General features: G+C 53.6%; 1 protein-coding gene across 1 annotated transcript; it reads left to right on the forward strand.

The window, feature by feature from the left end:
• The first annotated feature begins 485 nt into the window (after window positions 1-485).
• LOC146349099 (uncharacterized) lies at window positions 486-20543 on the forward strand. Its single transcript, XM_084854924.1, has 9 exons — window positions 486-671; window positions 2736-2876; window positions 3115-3258; window positions 9141-9284; window positions 10511-10627; window positions 13593-13745; window positions 15324-15464; window positions 15767-15829; window positions 20292-20543. Exons 1-9 carry the CDS (start codon window positions 644-646, stop codon window positions 20366-20368), a joined length of 1008 nt encoding a protein of 335 aa, XP_084711050.1. The 5' UTR covers window positions 486-643; the 3' UTR covers window positions 20369-20543.
• The last annotated feature ends 2690 nt before the right edge of the window (window positions 20544-23233 follow it).

Genomic DNA, 23233 nt, shown 5'->3' on the forward strand with positions numbered 1-23233 from the left:
TTTGTGCTTCTGCTGCAGCCGTTCGCAGCATCTCCAAGGCCCTCTCTGGATGTGCTGCCTCTCCAGAGAAACATGTTCTTCCTCTGGCAGATTCTGTGGTAGCAGGCCCAGGGAGAGCTGAGGGAAAGAGGCGGAAAAGGCAGGCGGAGGCAAAGAGACCGAGTGGCCTCTGCCGGGAGATGCTTTTCCTCTCAGCAGCATTGTACCTCCTCTCCAGAGGGGGCTGCGCAATGGTCCCTGCGCCAAAATGGTGCCCCTGAATTGCACCGGGTCACCAGAGGAAGGAAGCGCTGGTATTGGTGGGGTCATAGGCTTGATGGAGAAGAGCTTGTGCGTCTTTCCGGGTGAGGCCACGGCACTCCCGTGGCATGTGGGAGTCCTCCTGCCCCCTGGCCATCCAAGGAGGACCAGGGAGTGGCCCTCAAGGGCACCCCGGCGATGCTGCGCCCCTGGTCTCTTCATTCTCCTCCTTTTGACAGCTGCCACAGGAACACGGACCCCTCCGCCCTCGCCTCCGGACACTGCCCAAGAGAAGGCCGGCCAGTGTCCCCTGGGAAGGGGCCAGGGCGCACAAGCCTCCAGGCTCTACTGCCTCTCGGACACCTCCTGCCCTGGGAGTGAGAAATGCTGCACAGTGGGGACCATGAGGATCTGTGCGCAGCCTGCAATGGGTACGTGGCGCCCTCCGCAGTGCGGCCCTGGGGCCCCAGGCACCACCCAGAGGGCGGCACAGGACGGGGTCTGCAGCACACAGATCAGAACCTGGGCTGGCCAATGCCAGTTGTGCCGGTCATCATGATGGCTCTAGGGTGTATGGGATTGAAATGCAAAAGTGCACAAACTCCACGTGTTTCTGCAGCTATTTTGAATCAGGCCGAGTGTTTGCCGACGTTCTTGTTTTGCTCGAACGTGCCAAGAATGCAGAAGGAGTTGCAAGGCACAGAATGGTGGCTGGCGGGCGTGGCTGGGTGGATGGCTGGGCAGAGAAGTGTTGCTTGCATGCTTTACACGTGCCCAGCTGAAAGGGTCCCCTGAAAGACGCTTCAGTTCAGGGTCTCCAGTTACCTAGCTGCACCACTGGGTACCCTTGGGAAGGGAGGTGGGGGGAAGCCCTGGTGATGGTTCGAAGGAAGACCAGACACCAGGAAGGGACACAAGGTGTGACCACGGAAATCCTCCTTGTTCCTGTTTTTGTTTGCAATGTGTTGTTGATGTTTTCACATAATAATAGGAAGTGAATTTGAATTGCCCCTCAACAGGTTTGGCTGCTTAAAGGATTAAACATTGTGGTTAGCCAGAAGTGGGTGCTTTCCCTTTTTTAAAAAACAAACAAACCCACTTTTCCTGAATGGCTGTGCTGTTCTCTTGCAGTTCCCAGGGTTCATGAAAAACAGGGGGGGGGGGAGTTCTTCAAGTTTTAGGGTTATTTCTTGTGATCTGAAAGTAAAATATTCCAAAACAGAATGGAAGAGGTTGTGATGTCCCCTCCTTTGCCCCAGCCCAGGGCCAGGTGGAACAGCTGACAGTGGGTGTAAGGACTGAATGGAAGGGAATTTTATGTTTCTTTTAAAATTCCTTGTTTTAATCATGGTGTTTTATTCCTTTATCTTGCTGTTCATGGCTCTGAAATCTTTGATGTTGAGTGGTATATAAATAATGTAAATAAACAAATAATCAATAACAAAAGGGAATGGAAGGGAGGGAGCAGCCTGTGCAGGGTGTGAGAACAGCCAAGGGTGCCGAGGACCGTGGCCAGTAACGCAGGGCCTTGGTGCCAATCCAGGGTACTCAGGAAGTCCTTTCGTCTGGGTCCGATCAGAGCTGGCGTCTTGTCTAATGGGATGCATACGGCTGCTGCCTGTCTGCAGGCCCCTCGCTGGCAACTGGCTCAGCTGCTTTCGTGTTCTGAGTGTTCACAAACATGCTCCCTCCTGAAGGAGAATAGTCCACTGTGGAAGGCTAACAAACAGAGGATTAGCTGATGCTGGAATGGGCATTCGGCATTCCTTTCCCGTGCAGAAAATGGGAATGCATTCCACATTCCTCCCTAGTATATGGTTTGCCTGGATGGGGAAGCACTTTTCAGCAGCAACCACACATGTGGGGTTACAGCAAAACCAGCAATGAGGCGCTGTTGCTTCTGTTCAACACGAGTTAAAGCGAAAGTAGTTATCAGTCTGGGAGACCAAACTTTTCTCCAGCATGGTTTTCTTAGCAAAAGTAGGAAAGAAGCTGCTCCAAGGTTTAGTTTCAGCCAGGACTGGGAATCACGTTCCAAACTCGGTCTCCTCCCACTGGTGCACCAGCTAGAACCTTTTCTCTCTGAAGCTGGAGAGTGTTTCTGAGCATGTCAAACCTTTCCTCACCACCGAGCCACCAGAGCCTGACCCAGGCCTTCTGAGATACAGTGGGCAGAGCAGGGCTCCTGGTCATCGGGTGGGGGTGGAGGCTGCTTTCCTCCAAGCCTGCATCCCGAGACCTCTCTGGGCGCAAATGCACCCCTGTGCCATCCCTCCATGAAGTAGCCAGGTCCCCACTTCCCCTCTGACCTGCTTTCCTGTTGATGGGACATCGCCTCCCTGCCCTCGCCCCCAAGACCTCGCTCCTTGCGGAGTCGGCACCGTGTCACTGGAGGTCCTCCTACAGGGCTTAGCCTTGTCCCAAGAACAATCCTAGCACAACCTCTTCTTGCTGAAGTCCTCCGACTGCTCTGCATCTCCATTCCTGTCCTTCAGTGGGCCACGGCTACTGCCCAGAGCTCTGCTCAGCAATGCAGGAGCCCTGTCTGGTGAGCTGCCTAGACGATACCTGGTGTGGTCCAGGGGAGAAGTGCTGCCGTGATGACTGCCACATCCGTTGCATGGTGGCCGAACCAGGTAAGGATGGTCCCGGGGACCGGCAAGGGGAAAGGGAAATGTTCTTTGAGGTAGAGGGAGCCTGGGAATCAGGTGGAGACGTGGATAGACAAGATGCTGAACTGCATTACTGGGCCAGAGAATGAATGGCAGAGTTCACGGGTGTCGGTAGGATGAGACAGGGCATGGGGAAAACACCCTTGAGCCATCTGAAGGAGGCCTGGGCTGAGTTGTTGCTTGCTGTTGTCTTTTGCTCCAGCGAGGCCTGGCATTTGCCCAAGGAAGAGGGTGCTGCCGAAGGAACTCCCCTGTGCAAACCAGTGCGCGGATGACAGGAGCTGCCCCAAGGAACACAAGTGCTGCTTCACCGGCTGTGGCCTTGAGTGTGTGAGCCCCAGGGCAGGTATGGGCACTGCCTTGCAAGCATCTCTGGGGCACACAGGGGGGGGGGAGCGGGGGAGAAGACTTCCTCGAAGATTCTGTCTGCTGCATGCTTATGAAGGGGAGGGGCTGTGGCGCAGTGGCGGAAGGTCCCAAGTTCAGTCCCCAGGGCTGGGAAGGAATCCCGTCTGGAACCCTGAACAGCCATTGCGGCCAGACAACGTTGACGATACTGGGCTAGATGGAGCCTTGGTCCGATTCAGTAGGAGGCAGTTTCTGATGTTCCTAAAGGTGTAGGTTGTCAGTCCACTGAGGACTAGAACCCCAGCCCTATAAGGGAGCTCAGCTACCTCTGTAAATACGCTGGTGTGATGTTGAGTGGTGGGTGGGGTGGGAGGGATGTGTACAAAAATGCCAGGGGGGCCCTGTCTCCTTGAGGATCAGAACTTTCCGACTCGTACAGTGGAAAGCCGGGGAGACAGGGCTGGTTGTCCAAGTCACACTGCTCACAGCAACACAGAACTTGCCAGCCAGCCACCCAAAGATCAATCCATGCACCCAGGCCTCTACAGGAGAGTGCTGACTGCACGAACAGCTGCAGACAGCTCAAGCAAGCAATCCCAGCCACACACCACAGGGAAAGGAATAAGTGAAATCATGAACTCTACATCTTGCCCTCTGCCCTGGGGAAACAAGTCCCTGTCGGGCTAATTACTTTCTGCTCTCTGGACTTCCGGTTTCTGGTCCCTACAAGAAGCAAATTCAGGCCAAAGTCAGGTTGCCATTTGACAAAACAGAGCCCCAACAGATATAGCTTTTCCTGGTAGGAAGATGCAGTGATGGAGAAAGCTGCACATGTGGAATAAAATCTAGCTGAACCTCCTCAAGAGGCAGGATTCTGCTGGACATGGTCCAGTTTCAATGGCTGGAGTGATCAAATGGAAAACTGGACTGTGTCTTTCTGTGTGTGTATGTATGGGAGAGAGAGAGAGACAGAGAGAGAGAGAGAGAACAGGCATTTCCCTAATGACCCACACGATGACGCAGGTTGCTGTGTTGTCCAGACCCAGCGCGTGCGCAGCAGGATTGACTTCTTGTTGTTGTTGTTCAGTCGTGTCCAACTCTTCGTGACCCCATGGACCATAGCACGCCAGGCCTTCCTGTCCTCCGCTCTCTCCCGGAGTGTGCTCAAGTTCATATCCATTGCATCAGTGATGCTATCTAGCCATCTCATCCTCTGCCGTCCCCTTCCACTTTTGCCTTCAGTCTTTCCCAGCATCAGGGTCTTTTCCAGGGAGTTTTCTCTTCACATTAGGTGGCCAAAATATTTGAGCTTCGGCTTCAGTATCTGTCCTTCCAAGGAGCACTCAGGGTTGATTTCCTTTAGGATGGACTGATTTGACCTCCTTGCAGTCCAGGGACTCGTAAGAGTCTTCTCCAGCACCACAGTTCGAAAGCATCAATTCTTCGGCGCTCAGCCTTCCTTATAGTCCAGCTCTCACAGCCATACGTTGCTACTGGGAAAACCATAGCTTTGATTAGACAGACCTTTGTCGGCAAGGTGATGTCTCTGCTTCTTACTAAGCTGTCTAGGTTTGCCATAGCTTTCCTCCCAAGGAGCAAGCGTCTTTGAATTTCATGGCTACAGTCACCATCTGCCGTGATCTTGGAGCCCAAGAAAAATAAAATCTGTCACAGCTTCCATTTCTTCCCCTTCTATATGCCAGGAAGTGATGGGGCCAGATGCCATGATCTTAGTTTTTTTAATGTTGAGTTTCAAACCAGCTTTTGCACTCTCCAGTTTCACCCTCAACAAGAGGCTCTTGAGATCCTCTTCGCTTTCTGCCATTAGGGTGGTATCGTCTGCGTATCTGAGGTTGTTGATAATTCTCCCAGCAATCTTAATTCCGACCTGTGATTCATCCAGCCCGGCGTTTCTCATGATGTACTCTGCATATAAGTTAAATAAGCAGGGCAACAATATACAGCCTTGTCGTACTCCTTTCCCAATTTTGAACCAGTCGGTTATTCCATGTCCGGTTCTGTTGCTTCTTGACCCTCGTACAGGTTTCTCAGGAGACAGGTAAGGTGGTCTGGTACTCCCATCTCTTTCAGAATTTGCCACAGTCTGTTGTGATCCACACAATCAGAGGCTTTAGCGTAGTCAATGAAGCAGAAATAGACGTTTCTCTGGAATTCTCTTGCTTTCTCCATGATGCAGCGAATGTTGGCGATTTGATCTCTAGTTCCTCTGCCTCTTCGAAACCCAGCTTGTACTTCCGGTAGTTCTCGTTTCACATGCTGCTGAAGCCTAGCTTGTAGGATTTTGAGCATCACCTTGCTGGCATGTGAAATGAGCACAACTGTACGGTAGTTTGAGCACTCTTTGGCATTGCCCTCCTTTGGAATTGGAATGTAAACTGACCGTTTCCAGTCTTGTGGCCACTGTTGAGTGTTCCAAATTTGTTGGCATATTGAGTGCAGCACTTTAACAGCATCATCTTTTAGGATTTTAAATAGCTCAGCTGGAAGACTGTCATCTCCGCTAGCTTTGTTGTTACTAATGCTTCCTAAGGCCCACTTGACTTCACTCTCGAGGATGTCCGGCTCAAGTTCAGTGGCCACACTATCATGGCTATCGGGGACATTCAGATCTTTCCTGTATAGTTCTTCTTGTATTCTTTCCACCTCTTCTTAATCTCATCTGCTTCTGTGAGGTCCCTGCCTTCTTTGTCCTTTATCATGCCTGTCTTTGCACAAAATGTTCCCTGGAGATCTTCGATTTTCTTGAAGAGATCTCTAGTCTTTCCCATTCTGTTGTTTTCCTCGATTTCTTTGCAATGTTCATTTAAGAAGGCCTTCTTGTCTCTCCTTGCTATTCTCTGGAACTCTGCATTCAGTTGGCTATATCTTCCCCTTTCTCCCTTGCTTTTCGCTTCCCTTCTTTCGTGAGCTACTTGTAAAGCCTCATCAGACAGCCACTTGGCTTTCTTGCATTTCTTTTTCTTTGGGATGGATTGAGTTGCTGCCTCCTGAACAATGTTACGGACCTCCGTCCATAGTTCCTCAGGCACTCTGTCTATCAGGTCTAATCCCTGAAATCTATTCCTCACCTCCACTATAAGAAATATGATTTCGGTCATACCTGAATGGTTTACCCACCCTACAACCCATGGCTTGCAGTAGGGATTGTGGGGTGGATGAGAAGGCATCCCCGCCACGTCGTGTGCCAGGTTCGGATGACGTGGCACAGGTAATTAAGGAAATGCCGGTTGCATGGCTGGCACACCTGGGGGCGGGGAAACAACCCATACTGCATTGTTTCCCCCACTGATCCGCCACACGTGGCCAGAGTCTATGTCAGTTTGTCTGGCCCAGCAACAAAGCAGACAAACAGAGTTACCTGGATCCTGCCCATCATCCCTCATTCCCTCCTTCCATCATGGTTACCTTATTTGCTCAGTTAAATGCCCTGGCACGTTTTACTTTTTGAGCTATGTTGCCTGACTGTGAGGAGGTGGCCTGGAACCAATTCTAAACCCTCTGCTCAAAAGCTTCAGCAACCAATCGGGGCTCGGTCACACAACCACATCTGCCCTTCCCCTCCCTCCCAGCCACCCCCACCCTCTGGCCGGAGAGTGCCATCGGATGAAGGGCAGAACATTTCTAGTCTTGCCAATCTGGACCAAGGAGCAGAAAGGGCGGGGGTTGAAAACCAGAGCACAGGCGCACACTTTCAAATCGCCCAGTGAGGCGGGAGACAACCCCCGTGGCTTCGCTTGCCCTTTCCACCCAGACCCAGTTTCCGACCCACTCCTCTGGCCCCTGCTCCCAGCATGGCATCCCTGGAGCCCTGGTCACTTCTGGTGGGCTGAGGGGAGGGTGGACAAGATGGGAGGGGCAGGGAAGGTGTCTTGCCTCCCGCTGCCTTGGGAAACGGCCCAGGTTGTCTTGCGAGATCTAGGGTGCCTCCAAGCCAGGCTTTCATGGTGCCTGCCCTCGTCCGCTGAACGGCATAGGGGGCGGAGGGCGGGCAGCATCTTCTTCCAGCCACAGCTCTCCCATGATCTTCACCGCATATTCCATCCAGCAGAGAATCCTTTAAGGATCCTCCCTCTGCAAACAGCGCTCTTCGAGATGAATGTCTCCCCGCACAGTACTGCCAGTTCCTCATTTAAAAAAAAAGATCTAAAGCGTCTGTACGGCACCTTCACCGTTCACATTCCAGGCAGCTCACAAAGCCACGAAACGCATCCGCAGAATGGCGGCAGGCGACGAGGCCGGGCCGGGCCGTCCGCGCGGAGGCGGCCCCGCGCAAACCCGGCTCTCGGGAGCCGGGCCGCTCCTCCGCGGCAGGCCGCGCGGCGGGCGCAGTCCCCACCGCCCGCTGCCGCGGGGCAAGGCAAGGGGCGCCCGCAGCCGCGGCGGGCGCCTTCCCCGCGGAGGCGGGCCGCGGGGAGCGGAGCCCCGCCGCGCGGTGGGTGCGGCGGGGGCGCCCGCCGCCCTGCCTCAGCAGCGGGGGCCCTGGGCGCGGGGGGCGCCCGCCCCGCCCCCGCCCGAGCGAGGGCCCCCGCGGCAGGCAGCGCCCCGAGCTCCCTCTGCGCAGCGGGCGGGCCGTCCAGCCGCGCGCCTCGCGGCCCCCTTCTCGGCAGCAGGCGGGAGGGCCTCGCGCCGAGGACGGAGGGAGGGAGGGAGGGAGGGAGCCGGCGTCTCCCGCCCTGAAGGAGGCTGGCGGGCAGGCGGGGGCAGAGGCGAGCCCGCCCCGAGAAGGCGGCAGGGCCGGCAGGCGTCGCCGGCCCGTGGGTGCGCGCGCGCGGGCCGCATCGTGCGGGGTGAGCGCCCGGGGACGGCTCAGGCGAGGCCTCGGACCCGGGCGCATTTCTGCGCTCGCGCCCCTCCCAGGCGGCATCCGGGCCGCCCTCCTCTCGTTTGCGTTACCCGGGCAAAATGCGCGCAGCAAGAAACCGACGCGCATCGTCGCTCGGACTCGTTTTTTAAGCCGCGAGCTCCCGTCGCTGGTGGCTAGTTGGGGCCTCGACGTTCCGAGAAGGAGGGCCACGGAGGGCCTTGTGGCACCTTAGCGACTAACGCCGTTATTCCGGCATAAGCTTTTGGGACACTCTGGCAAAATGTCTGTTATATTCATTTACAATTATTTTTAGACCGACTTTAAGGGTAGAACCATCTCAAGTGCCATCTTGGAAAAGAGAAGTGTGACCCCAGCGACTTTCCTTTCGGATTCTGCCTCTCGCTGATCCGAGTGAACCCCCCTCCCTGTCCTCCATCCCAATGGCAGGCTGTGTGATGACAGCACAACGGTGATTTATTCCTGGATTCTCCATTTTCCAAATTCTTCTTTCTTTCTCTCTTTCTTTCTTTATATTTAATTACATTTACTTATATCCTGCCTTTTTTCCTCTTTGAAGAACCCAAGGTGGCATACATGATCCTCCTCCTCCTCTCCATTTTATCCTCACAACAACAACCCTGTGAGGTCGGTTGGGCTGAGAGTCTGTGACTGGCCCAAAGTCACCCAGTGCGCTTCCATGGCTGAGTGGGGACTAGAACCCGGATCTCCCGGCTCCCAGTCCAGCACTCTCGCCACTGTCCCACCCATCTGAACATGGCTGTATTCAGACAGTACCCATTGCTTTGCACCCAGATGCCAGAGGCTTCTGAATATCACAGTGGAAAGACCCATGGCATTTGACAGGTGGATGTGCAAGCATGACAAAAGACTCACTGTCCCATAGCCAAAGCAAGCCACGCCAACGGTACAATGCAGCGAACCAGTTTCATACCCCCCAAAAGACTAAACACACACATTAAAGCCATATCAACACCAGTGGAAAATTCAGAATTGTGAACAAGACTGTGATTGTGTGAACATCCCTCTTTTCCCAGAACAACCCCATGCATGCACAGAAACATCACACACAACGACCCAGGAGAAATGCACAGATCTCTGCGTGGATGATACTGACTGTCCAAGTAACCAGATGTGCAGCACCACACACTGTGGCTTGCGATGCAAAGTGCCCTATCCAGGTACTGGGTGTGTGTGTGTGTGTGTGTGTGTGTGTCTGGCCTCTGAAGGGTAGAGGAAGACCTTCCTCTGGGACCATCCCAAGTATAGCACAGAGGACTAAGAACTGTCAGGAGACCTTCCACTAGCAATCACTGCACCAAAGCCAGATTCCCAGGGAAAGTCTGATATGGTACAATTGGCCCAGTGAAGGTGAGGGGTCCTGGTGGAGGAGAGGCCACAAGGACCAGTGGCCACAGGCTCCCCCATGGATACCAGGCCCCAAAGTATTCCCGGGGCACATGGCAGTTCCCCTCAGTGGCTCTCAGGGCATGCACCACTTCTGTTTTGGGTTTTCTGTGTCTCAGTGTGTAAATTGCCGCTCTTTGCTCTTTCCACTCCGGGTGCTCTCTTCTAATTTAAGAAAGGAGGGAGGGAGAGAGAGAGTTTCTTAAATAATGCTGGGCCTTGGTGGACAGGGCTCTTCCCCACCTCCAAAAAGCTCTATCCTATATATCATTGCTGTGCCTCCATGAACTTGGGTAAATTGACCGGAGGTGAGGAGCAGCGGCGGCGGCGGCTGAATGGACAGCAGTCCTCTGAGGAATGCTGCTCTTCCCTTTGAGCCCATGTTCGTGAGAGCAGACCCCGCAGCACACCCCTCCCGCTAGAGGGAACGTTCCACGATGCAGCTTGCCCAGCTGTTTGGTGAGGTTCTAACTTTCACTCACAGGACTCCAGAAGTGGAGCTATAATTCCTGACATTTCCCAAGACGAGGAGTGGAATTCACTAGGCATTTATGGCATGTTCAGAGACATATATGGAAACTGCAGGTGCAGGCAGACCTCACTCCATGGATGGCGCATGACACCATTAGGAGCAGCTTCTGGGCGCAGGAGGTTTCACAGTGGGAAATACTGGAAGGGGAAAGAGTTAAACCAGTTCCTGACCCTTTTAACTTCTGTAAACCACCCAGACAGCTTCTGCTATGGGGCGGTACAGAAATGATGATGATGATGATGAAGATGATGATGTAATGTCAGTGATGAAGATGACGATGAAGACGCTATCTCCCCTTCCCTGCAGCTGCTACTTAAAAAGGGAAAAAACACTCAAGAGAGACAATTCTGTGTTTAATATCGTGTCTGATTTGGTCCTCATGGGATGGGTGGTGCTTTGGAGCCTGAGAAGAACCCTGAGTCTGAATCAGGCCAAGGCCTATCTAGTCCAGCACCCTCTCTCCCACAGAGGCCACCATCTTCCAAGCTGCGCCTGGGTCAAGACCAGAGACGGCGGGATGGAGCGCCCTCGGCATTTCAACACACGGCGAGCTGATCAAGGGGCCCCTGGCCTCCCCGCCTCCACGTGAGTGCCTGCTGGGCTGCTCCCGACCCTCCCTCTTGCCCTCGTGCCAGGCCCACTGGTGGCCAAGACCACGGCCCAGGATTCGGCTCTGCCTCCAGTTCCACACATGGCCAGCCCACCACGGCAGCTGCTTGGGAGCGGAGCAAAGGCATCAGCAGCGGGTGGCAAGCCGCTGCTCCTGGCACATCACTGCCCAGCTGCCTTGCCCTTGCCCTGCACTCTGGCCACGGCTTGCTTCAGCTGCAGGCACCTGCTCGGTCTCTCCAGGTCTCATCCCTGCTCACTGCCTCTGCCACCCTCCCGACATCCCTTCAAAGGTGCTGCTCCCCCATCCAGAAGCCAGTCACCGCCGCCGCCTCTTCCTTCCTCCACCTGAGACCCGAGGGGAGCAGGGAGCTCCTGACCCTGGCACCAGTCCTGCCCTCTCCTTTGGAGGCCTCGCCTTCGCCCGCAGCTCTCACCCTGGGCATGGCGGCTCCCCATCGTTCCAAACACTGCCCATTCCAGCCCTGCCCACCCACGTTGCCCCACTCCTTCTCCGCCTTCGAAGCTCTCCCTGTGAGCCTCCTCGCTGAGCAGCAGCACAGGCCCAGGTGATTTGCCCTTCGCGTTCCGGCGGGGGCGGGGGCAGGGGCGGTTAGTTAATCATTCGCCTGATCTCTGTGAGTCTGTGTGGCTGGCACATTCCAGCTTTATTAAAGCTCCTAGTCTTTTTGGTTGCCTGCAAACAGGATCCTTTTTGCCCATCAGTCCAAACTCTGGCAGGTGTGATCCTGAGGAGGAGAATGCCTGCTGATGTTATGCTTTGTTATCAAACAAAGCATAACATTTGTTATCAATTGGATGTTATCAATTGGATGATAAATACAACAGTTACAGACAGCGGAAGAGCATCCCAGTCTCCCATTGAATGGGGATAACAAAAGTGAACGTGGTTTTAATTAATGAAAAACTAAGCATTTAAAAAGTGAGTTTTGAATGACATAAAGGAATGACCCAACAATGTGATGTGGCTGCAAAAAAGGCCAATGCTCTTTTGGGCTGCATTAATAGAAGCATAGCTTCCAAATCCCGGGAAGTACTAGTTCCCCTCTACTCACCACTGGTTAGGCCTCATCTGGAGTCCTGTGTCCAGTTCTGGGCACCGCACTTGAAGAAGGATGCAGACAAGCTGGAGAGGGTTCGGAGGAAGGCAACGAACATGATCAGGGGACTGGAAACAAAGCCCTATGAGGAGAGACTGAAAGAACTGGGCCTGTTTAGCCTTGAGAAGAGAAGACTGAGGGGAGATATGATAGCGTTCTTCAAGCGCTTGAAAGGTTGTCCCAGAGAGGAAGGCCAGGGGGTTGGACTTGATGGCCTTGTAGGCCCCTTCCAACCCTACTGTTCTATGATTCTGTGAATGGAATAGCTAAATGGGGGGTGGGGGGAATTACTGCATGCCCTTATCAGAAACAGAATGGTCCAGAGTGTCCCCACGTGCTTTCCATAAAACGCAGGGTTTCTAGTGGGGTTGGTGTAGCACTGGCAGGAAGTACTCTGGAGTAAAGACGTGTTGCAGGACCAGGTGTGCCTGGGCCCATCTAGAATCTGTCCTGGGAAGGTTGTGCTTTTGGGCATCGGGTTTCTGTTCCACGTCAGAGTGGCAAGAGAAGAGAACGGTGCCTCCCTAAAGTACCTCATTCTTTATAATCGCAAATGAAATGTGTGTTGTACTAATGAGATTTTAATTAACATCGTCAATATTAACATGGTTAATATTAGTATTATTAATATTAATGTGGTTAATATTAGGGTGCAGTAATACAAGAAATTTCTGTCAGTGGACAAGTGAAACATGAGGCGTTTTGGTGTCCTTCAGACTTCCCAAGTATAGTTAACCTGCCCCAGAGAGAGCATGGGGGGGGGGGGGCAGGGAGAGGTTGAAAGAGACCAGGGGGGTGCCTCCATGAGCGATTTACTGCGGGTTTGCTGCGTTTGGAGGTCGTTCGGAGCACATCATAGAATAGTCATAGAATAGTAGGGTTGGAAGAGGCCTATAAGACCATTGAGTCTAACCCCCAACATAACGTGGTCATCCCGCAGCAAGCCCAGAGTTTTGCGCCAAAGAAACAGTTTTTCTGAGACTACTTTTAGTCCTATTGCTTTCCTTAATTTGACTTGTCTGCACTTCTGTTGCGGTGTGCACTAGCCCTCCACATTTACTCCGGCATGATAGCCCTGCCCAGGGTGGGTGTCTTTCACCTGGCTGTGACCTCACTGACCCCAGTCAAGGGGTGTTTCCCCGGTGTTTCTGCCATTTCGGCGAGATCGCGGTTCCTGAGGTAGTTACTGGGGAACACGCAATTGTGCATTTAAAAGATATCCCTATCGCACTATAGCACATTTGTGTAGCAACACCTACACCCCCTAGCACTACAGCACTATCATGAAATAGCGCATTTGAACATATGCCTTCTATTGTACTGCTACAGTTTTAGAGGGACAGTAATAAAAAAAAATGGGGGGAATCCGGCATAGGTTGGGGAGGCAGGCACTAACACACGCTGGCCTGAGAAAGCAGAAGGGCAGAACAAGGCGAGAGTGGGTGGGAGGGCACTCCAAGCGCTCTCTACGTGCTGACGTGGGTGAGACTCCACCCGGTAGCCACCCAAACAATTCGTGGTGGACTGCCGTGTGACCTGCCCAGAGCCCCAGGCTGACTTCGGGATAATCCAGGCTATCAAGCCCCATGCGCCCCCAGACGGAGCAAATTCGACTCCAGTAAAAACCACAGCAAAGTGCAGAGCGAACTAAAGCCATTGCCGTGGAGATCCCGCCAGGACAGAGGGGCCATAGCCAAGGTGGCGTCAAGGAGAATGCCTCAGAGGCTTGGCCCCGGCCCCTCTTCAGGCTGCGCAGCTGGGCTCCACAGCACAGTCCCACTTGTGCCTCTGCATGACAGAATGGGCCTTGTGTGTTGCAGAGAAACCCGGAGTGTGTCCCTTGCCACTCCGGGGCTCCCTGGGGCCCTGCCCAGAACCAGCTTCGGAGAGCTGCCGGGACGACTTTGACTGCGAGAATACCAAGAAGTGCTGCTCGATCGGCTGCAACAGTGTTTGCCGGGAGCCAGAGGAAGGTACGGCTGCCTCCCTGTCCCAGGTCTGGCAGACCACCACCACCCCTGCCCCCTAGCCCCTCCCTTTCACCAAGTTTGGAGACAGAGCTAAGTAGGGAGCTGAGCAGAAAGATGCTGGGAAATTCACAGGGCTGAGCCCTGCCCAACTGGGCCAGAGCGTAAGGTGACCCAGGCTTGCTCCTGGAACCTGCCCTGCTTCGTTTTATTTCTGTCCCACCTTTTGACCCAGAAGGAGCTCCGAGGAGGCTGAGGTAAGACCCTACTGCGATGAGACGGTGGTCTGACCACTGCAGGCAGGACCGTCACAACGGCTTTTCTTGACAGCAAAGGCAGTTTGGAATTTGGACAAAAGGACGTTCACCAATACTTAAGTGATGGTACTCATGGGAATCGTGGTTCAGGAAGATCTGGGGCTGGGAGAAACCCAACAGAACCCCCAGGAGGGTGACACACGCCCCGTCCCCCACCCCCCGCTAAGGCTGGGGGCTGGGCTGGGGCCTTTAAAGAAATTTCAGTTTTGAGACAGGAAGCGCGAGCACTGTTTATTTGTTATATTTATACCCCGCACTTCCTGAAAGGCGCTCGAGGGGGCACCTTGGGCTTCTCCTCCTCTCCATTTTATCCTCACAATATCCCTGTGAGGTAGGTTAGGCTGAGGGTTTGTGCCTGTCCCAAAGTTACCCAGTGAGCTTCACGGCTGAGTGGGGCCTGGAGCGGCTCTCCTGAGTCCCAGTACAGCACTCTCACCACTACGCCACCCTGGCTGCCCACGCTGCTGGAGCCCCTCCCAGGGGCTCTGAGGAGAGGCCGTGGCTTGGTGCACGCAGGAGTGCTGAAGCTACCCTGCCCCAGCGCGGCGCTCTCCGGATGCGTTGGGCTGCAGCGCCCATCGTGGGAGTTCCCGGCCAACACGCCTGGAGGGCGCCAGGTTGGGGAGGGATGGCTCCAGCCGCATGGCTCCACCTGCGTTCGACTTGCAACGTGTGAATAAAAGAAATATTACCAGCCCCCGTCTGCTCCCCGTGTTCTCTAGTCCAAAAGGAAGCCAGGCCCTGGTAGCAGGGACCCCGAACCTCTCGCTGCTGAGGCAAGCGTGGAGCATCAGTGACACAGCATAACAGCACTGGGACACCTGCTGCTGCTCGGGCAGAGGGCTTTGGGGTAGCAGGTCCTCATCTCGCCCGCCCTGCCCCCCCCATCTAAAGGCAGAGCGGGAGCAGCCAGATGCGGGAACTGAGTCTCTGGTGAGTTCCTGAATGATGGCAGTGTGACCTCCTGTTGCCTGGACCTCCTCTTCCCTGGCTTTAGATGCCAGGCCTCGGGGTGGGAGGCTGTGAAAGAACCCCCCAAATGACGAGCATCCAGAGCAGAGCCCCTACAGACCTGGGATCAGGAGGAAGGACGCCCGGGGCCAAGGGCAGACCAGTTCCCAGGCAGGTTTATGTCCCAGCAGCAGCAGCACATCTCTGGGGTGACAAGGTCCGCTCTGGCAACCCTGTCTGCCCAAGAGTTTTCCTGCTCTGTGTCACAGTCTCTCCTTCTCTCCCCCCACCCCCACACACTAATTTCTCACTGTAGTGCGCCCCGGAGCATGCCCCCCCAGGGCGGCAGCGGGCAAGGCGTTGGAGTGTCTCCCCTCGGCCTTTTGCGTCAAGGACAGCGATTGCCCCCAGCCCAGCGAGAAGTGCTGTTGGCTGAGCTGCGGCTGGGTCTGCACCGGTAAGGCTGCAGCAGGGAAGACCCAGGACTGGCAGGGGAGGGGATGTGCCCTGGGGAGTGGCGGGCTCCCTGCGCAGAGGGGATCAGGCCTTCTCTCTGGTCTCTAAAGCAAAGGGAGGCAGCTTGCTCTTGGGGCGGCGGTGCACGCCAGGCAGGGAGGTGTCCGCATGTTCAGAGACCCCTTAATGCACAGAAGGCCATTGGGAGGAAGAAGAACTCCTGCCCTGTCCCTAGCCTGGAAGAAGAAGACTACGGGGAAGGGGGACGTTAATGTCACATCCTTGGTAATGCTTTCCTCTTAGATGCTCCAGCTCCAGCGCCCTTTGAGGTTGGAGTTGAGGCCCCGACAGAGCCTGGAGTCTCAGGTAAGCGGAGAGAGAAGACTGACTGGCTGACTGATTCAGTGGATATCCGGTCTTTCCTCCCAGAGCTCAAAGTGGTGTGCATGGCCTTCTCTCACAGTATATCCTCACAACAACCTTGTAGGTTAAGCTGAGAGCGGAGGGGTGGTTCTTTTCTCTCCGCCCAGTGGACCTAGTCCTATAACACCACACCCCTGTGGCCCCAGAATATTAAGGAACCCATTTTCTAATGCTCCCCTCCCCCATGCCTTCCACTAAATCCCTCCTCCCGCTCTAGGCCATCCTTCAGAGAAGAGCAGTCCATGCACCCACGCCTTCCCGGGGGAGATCCCAGTGGATTTCCAATCACTCAGGAACTAAAAGGTGGATGACTAAAATGTGAAGCTTTAGGTGTCCATGCATGCTGATTTTCTCGATGGCGCTTTCCCACGGAGACCAAACCCCCAAGCTTCTTCAAAGAAAAACAGAGAAGGGACAGAGCCAAGAACAACTGCAGGTAAAGAGGAAGAACCGGGGGAGCATTTTCTGCCACACGCCTGACAGAGGCGCCCGTGAGCGCCCTGGCAGGGAGGAGAGAGCTGAGGCCTGGGCAAGAGTTTGCAACCAGAGTGCGAAAGCTATTTTGCCCTTGAATCTGTACACGATCCTGTGTGTGCAGTGAGACCAGGTCAGTGCAGAGGACAAACGTACATCTGTGTGACAGGAACCATCAAGCAGGAATGTGAGAGTGCAGCCACTGCAGCTGGGACGAGGAACGCCGCCTCAGCGGCTGTTCTCGGAAGCGTGCCCCTCCAGGCAGGGACCGGGGGGATCCACTGCCGGCCCAGCCTCCGGGCCCAGCCTTCGCTGCCTGACACGAAGGAGCTCCACGGGTTATCCCTTTGCAACAGGAGCCCATGCTTCACTTCTTAATGCAGGCAGTTTCAGCTTATCTAGACAAAATAATACAAACTGTGATGACTTTCAAAGCATGGAGAGATAATGGAGGCCAGAATTACACATGAGCAAGGCCAGGACACTGTCAAGGTTCTAAAAACCAATGAATCTGACTTCCCTGAGGACTTTAATTTTTAAAAAATTCAAGGCGACTTTATTGCCACTGCTTACCGACCCATCCAACAATAGATTCACAAAAGCTGCTTTCCTGCCGGGGGGGGGGGGGGCATCCAGGTTGCATGGGGACCCTACATGGAGTCTGGGGTGGGGGGAGCAAAGCAGTGGGTCTCCCGCCTCATCCGAAGCCCTGCGACTGGTGCCTGCTAAGGCAGAAGGTGCGTGCCGGGGGAGGGGTTTTTTGTCCCCCCTCCCCAGTGGTGGGGGCTATTGTCCCCCCCACACTGGTTAGAATGGGAGGAGGAATTCCCACACCAGCTCCAGGTGGGCCCACGTGAGCTGCCCAGTCCTGGGGCCCTTTAGGGGAAGGGGGAAGCTTTGGGTTTGGCTAAATTGCCCCACCCAATCACAAAAGCATGGTGCGGGGCGGGGGGACTGTATGGACACTGTTTTCACTGGAAATAAGAAGGGGGTGCATAGGCCCAGGGCCCAGAAGGGCCTGGGCCTAAGGGCCTATACTCTGCCAGACTGGATAGTAAGCCAAATGCCACACGACTCCTTACCGTGTCTGAGCAGGAGCAGCATTGAGGGTCGGCATGGCCAGGCAGCTGCCGCGGGCCCACCGCCCAGCAGGGCCCCCCGACAAGGGCCCCCGGACCGGCTCCTCCGCTTCCCCTGGGCCCCCTGCTTGTTCCCCTGCTTCTCACCCTGGCCCAGACCACGGTGGTGGTGAGGAGGTGGCGCAGGGGATGCCCGGCCTGCCGGCTCCCTGGTGCTCTGCCTGTGCGGCAAGCAAGAGGCAGCCATGAGGAGCAGCAGCATGAGGAGCGAGAGCGGCTGGTGACCGTGGCGGTGAGAAGGCCGCGTCACCGAGGCAGGGGGCCTTTTTAAATTAATGTTTCAGTATACAATTTCAAAAATACAGAACAAAACAAAAAAGGGGGGATGCAGCTACATAAATGTGAATATATCCATTTCAGTGCTTGCATATGAAGTGTGTGTCTGTGCGTGTGTGTGAAAATATGACTTTCTTATACATAAACTTCAACAAATGCAGACCAAATATCTAAGTATCCATTTGCAGGTGGCGCTTATACGCCCCCCATTCAAATGTTGAAAGCATCGTAAGGTCTTCAATCCATTGCGTTATAGGAGCTGAGCATTTGTCTTTCCACTGTTGTAATATCAGCCTTTTAGCTGACAAAAGGCACAGAAAATCCATTTGTGCTGACTGTGCATTAATTTGCAAGTACATTTAATAGGACATGTACATCAGTAAATATTAAAGAGTGTTCCAGTACGAAGTTTATCTGTATAATAACCTCCTCCCCAAAAGGGGCAACTATTGGGCATTGCCAAAACATGTGGTTAGAAAAAGCATTAGCTTTTTTACATCTCCAGCAGTTAGCCAACTTAGGGGGGATCTTCACAACGGAATGAGGCATGCATCTGCGTATTACCCAGATTTTCATGGAATCGGCTTTGGTCCCTCAGGGACACACGAAGCAAGATAAGCCGAGTGTACCGTACCTTTAAAACCTAAAACCTGGTTTTCAATGCTTGAGAAGAAAAGAACATACTTCTGGGTGGGGTGGTGGGAGTAGAACTGCACGTCATCAAACTGGCAGGGGCTGCTCAACCCGTGAGAGGGGCTTGTTTCCCACCCCTGTCCAGGCTCCCGCCTGCTACTACATTATGAATAGAGAGTAAATAATTTTCCCTGAGTGTGCAGATTTCCCTGAAGAAACCAGAATCCCCAGTTCTCCAGTGCCACATCTGAAGGCACCTGAGAGCTCCACCCCACCCCAATTTTGCTTCATCCCAGCAATTCGCTGTGGAGTTATTGCTCCCACCCCATTTCCCCCCTGTGTCCACTTTTGCCTATTGCTTCCACACACACCCCTTACTCCTTCTCTCTGCTTGCAGTGAGAAGCTCCCATTAACCTGAAAGATCATTACTGCAATAAAACAATAAAGCAGAGAAGGGACTTTACATAACAACAGAGAAACTAGAGAACATCAAGGAAGCACAACATCGCAATAGCGATTTAAGGGAGTATTGGAGGAGCAAGAGAGTAGGGATGGATGAGCCCATCTCCATCCGGGGTAGGGGGAGCTCAACCAACTGCCAAGGGCTGGCACGGGGAAAAAGGACCTCGGCAGCCAGACCGCAGCTTCTCGCCCTGACCTCCAGCAAGTGGGGAGTGGGGGAGAAGCGGATAGGTGCCTCCTTCTCTCCACCCCCACCTGCTACAGCAGCAGTGGCAAGGGACAAGCTGGTCATTTTCCGTAAGGCTCTTACACTTAGGAAAATGACCAGTCTGTCCTGTGCCACTGCCCCTGTAGCAAGGACGGGGGAAGGAGGAGAGGCGCCTCCTTCTGCCCCTGTCGGCGATAGGCGGCTGGCCCGCAGAGGGCGTGGGCACCCGCACTCTTGCCCGACTCAGCACACCGCAAGTCGAGCAAGAGCTCAGGTCTGCAAACTGCCGGCCGGGGGACCAAACCGGCAACTTCTCGCCGGGCTTCAAGCCCCAACCAGACGCTCATACCATCACTACCAGAGAGTACTTTAGGGCAAGTTACTGAAGTTAGCCTTTAACCCTTTCACTGCAGGGGAGCAAGATGTATTTCTTACTTCTGAGTAAACATGAACGGAAGGGGGATATGCTAAAGGTTAAAAGCAGGCCAGCTAAGGTGAATGAGCGTCCCACCACTGCAGCAACATGAGGGGTCGCTGTGTCACTCCGGGGGATTTTCTCAGTGGGGAAAACTACTCCCGTTGGGAAACAGGAGGGAATGGGGCATCCCACCCCCTTGACCACTGCCAGGTCACAGAGGCGTGCCCAGGCTTTAACGTGGGGCGGGGGGGATGACACACTGTGGCAAAACCGCCAGGGAGCCATTTGCAGTAAAAGGGTCAGAGTAGGAGGAGTTTCAGAAAAAGCGGCTGTTCAAGAGAGAAGCGGCTGGTTGGCAGTGGACTGGTGACGACGTCCTCTGTTGCGAAGGAACTCAGGCTGCTCTAACTGCGCACTGAGTTGCTCATGAAGAGTGCCGCTTAGACAAACCCTTATTAAAGAGATGTTGTGGTATCCAATGGTGACAGAACAAGAGTTTTTGCTGAACAAGGCATAACCCGAGATGCACAGATGCTTCAGATGCAAACACAGACGCATCCATCCATTGATTAGGCGAAATGGGAGAATCCAGTTCCCTGTTCCATTCCTGTTTAAGACCCTTATATTTATTCACCAGTAATAAGTATTGATAAACATGGAGCATGGGTTGATATGACGGACTGAGGGTGCATTGTCCAAGCGCTTTCCAAAACCTGGAGCTGGCACTGTGTCTGAGGCAATAATGTGTTAATGAGGCCCCTTACGTAGTCGCTTTTGTGCACTGTCTTTTACAGATATATCGCCCAAGGACCACTTTCAGGACAAAGCTCATAAACAGTCAGTGGAACTTCATCAGCCGGATGAAATGTAACATGCATTTACCTGGAACTTGAAAACAAGCAGGAGATATGATGACTATAAATGTTGGCAATTTTATGCTGAGATTGACGGGAAAAAGAAAAGTTTGGTATTTAATATGTTTGCTTATTTTTAAAAAATGTAATAATAAGAATAATAACTAATGAAATATAAGCTTTTGCACAGATAAACTGTTAATGTGGAACTGACTGGGGACCAGAGGCAGGGTTAAGTGTTACCCCTGCCAACTAGCTGTGTGGCTTCCGGTACAGACCATACAAAAAACAGGGTAATGCAGCGTGCGGTGCACAGCCCTTTTTGGCTCTGTCTATGCAAGCCCTGGGTTCCCACAACACGCTAACCCATGATGATTTATTTTCTGGAATAACCCATGATGGATTTGCATGTTGTCTGTGGGATGTCCACCCCCACCCCCATGGTGATTTGCTTCCCCCAAACAGCCCTCTCTGAGAACCCACAGTCTGCAGTAGAGGTTGTTTATATCTACGGTGGGTTAGCGTCTTGTCTGTCACCTCTGCACTTACGGAGCTGTTTCGCAAGAGCGGCCAAAAAGCTGCTGCCATGCTGCTCCTCTCAAGCGATCTCTGTTCCCGAGATATCCCTAGCAGTTAATTAATCCTCACTTTTCCACAAAAAAGCAAAGTTGCGCAATTATCCATAGGATAAATAACCGGGCGAGCCGGCAGAGACAGAAGAAGACACCCCTAATGCAAAGCCGGCCCATTGGAGACAGGTTGCTGATGTGGCAGCAGCTCAAGGGACGGCGGGATATGGCTTCCACTGCAAAGGAAGCTGGGATACCTGCCTGGCTGGGCGGGAGGGCTACAGCATGAGGAGGGTGAGAGGGGGAATAAACAACTCCATGTAGCTTGTTTGCCTGATTGTCTGATGGGAGCACTGGAGGCTGTTTGCAGAACCATCTACCCAGCGCAGCTTGCCACCCACCATGAGCTAGCGGGACATGTGAGCCCAGCTGGTGACTTGGCTTACTCTGAGGATGTTGTGAGGCTGGTTGGAGCAGCTTCTGAACGACTATTAGCTTTCAGAGCTTAATCATGGGAATATTCTTTATTGTGTAAGCAGCTTACCAGCTCCTGCTGGATCTCTGAAGTCTCGGGGCATCTCTACGTTACAGATGGCAGCGGGTTTCACAGAGCCATTCCTGGAAACATCAGGGCCGTGTGAGGCAAGGCCAGGCTGCCTGAAAGAGAACCCCCAGCATTATTTATTTATTTATTTATTTATTTCATTTCTATACCACCCAATAGCCGAAGCTCTCTGGGCGGTTCACAAAAACTAAAACCAAACAACAGACAATAAAACAATTTAAAATATATAGAACATTAAAACCACAATATAACAATACAACCACAATAAAACCTAGCAGCAGTACAGGAGTTTAAAATACAGATTTAAAACAGCAAAGATAAAAATTTAGAAAGCTAAAATGCCTGGGAAAATAAAAAGGTCTTCACCTGGCGCCGAAAGGAGTACAATGTAGGCGCCAGGCGAACCTCACTAGGGAGCTCATTCCAGAGCCGGGGTGCCACAACAGAAAAAGCCCTCCTCCTAGTAGCCACCCACCTCACTTCCTTTGGCAGGGGCTCACGGAGAAGGGCCACTGATGATGATCTTAAGGTCCGGGCAGGCACATATGGGAGGAGGCGATCCTTCAGGTAACCTGGCCCCAAGCCGTTAAGGGCTTTGAATGTTAACACCAGCACTTTGAATCGGGCCCGGAAATGGACTGGCAGCCAGTGCAGCTGGAAAAGTACTGGCGTAATATGAGCTCGCAGGCCAGTCCCTGTTAACAATCTTGCTGCCCTATTTTGGACCAGCTGAAGTTTCCGGACCGTTTTCAAAGGCAGCCCCACGTATAACGCATTGCAGTAATCCAGACGAGAAGTTATCAGAGCATGGATAACTGTAGCTAGGCTATCTCTGTCCAGATAAGGGCGTAGTTGGTATACCAGCCTAAGCTGATAAAAAGTGCTCCGTGCCACTGAGTTCACCTGTGCCTCAAGTGACAGTTCTGGATCCAAGAGCACCCCCAAACTATGACCCTTTTCCTTTAGGGGGAGCGCAACCCCCTCCAGAACAGGTTGAATATCACCTAGCCGGGCAGACGAACCACCCACTAACAGTACCTCCGTCTTGTCTGGATTGAGTTTCAGTTTATTAGCACTCATCCAGTCCATTACCGTGCCCAGGCACTGGTTCAGAACAGCCACTGCCTCACCTAGTTTTGATGAGAAAGAGAGGTAGAGCTGGGTGTCATCTGCATATTGATGGCACCTCAGCCCACACCTCCGGATAACCTCCCCCAGCGGTTTCATGTAGATGTTAAACAGCATGGGGGATAGAATAGAGCCCTGTGGAACCCCATGGCACAATTGCCATGGCACAGAGCAATAATCCCCCAGCACCACCTTCTGGAATCGGCCATCCAAGTAGGAACGGAACCACTGTAGTGCAGTGCCTCCAACTCCCAACCCAGACAACCTATCCAGAAGGATACCATGGTCGATGGTATCGAAAGCCGCTGAGAGGTCCAGGAGAATCAACAGGGTCGCACTCCCCCTGTCCCTCTCCCGGCAGAGGTCATCCCACAGGGCGACCAAGGCAGTTTCCGTTCCAAAACCAGGCCTGAAGCCCGATTGAAATGGATCTAGATAATCCGTTTCATTCAACAGTGCCTGGAGCTGTCCTACAACCACCCGCTCAAGCACCTTGCCCAGGAAGGGGATGTTGGCCACTGGCCTATAATTGTTAACATCCTCTGGGTCCAGGTTAGGCTTTTTCAGGAGTGGTCTAATTACTGCCTCTTTTAAAGCGGCAGGCACCACTCCCTCTCTCA

Source organism: Heloderma suspectum, chromosome 4, assembly GCF_057233095.1.
Source record: "Heloderma suspectum isolate Gila_16-S chromosome 4, 16-S_ref, whole genome shotgun sequence".
NCBI lineage: Eukaryota > Metazoa > Chordata > Lepidosauria > Squamata > Helodermatidae > Heloderma > Heloderma suspectum.

Coding starts and splice junctions, on each gene's coding strand:
- LOC146349099 (XM_084854924.1), top strand. CDS start 644: ATGAGGATCTGTGCGCAGCCTGCAATGG. Junction 2,877..3,114: donor TTGCATGGTGGCCGAACCAG/GTAAGGATGGTC, acceptor CTTTTGCTCCAG/CGAGGCCTGGCATTTGCCCA. Junction 9,285..10,510: donor ATGCAAAGTGCCCTATCCAG/GTACTGGGTGTG, acceptor TCTCTCCCACAG/AGGCCACCATCTTCCAAGCT.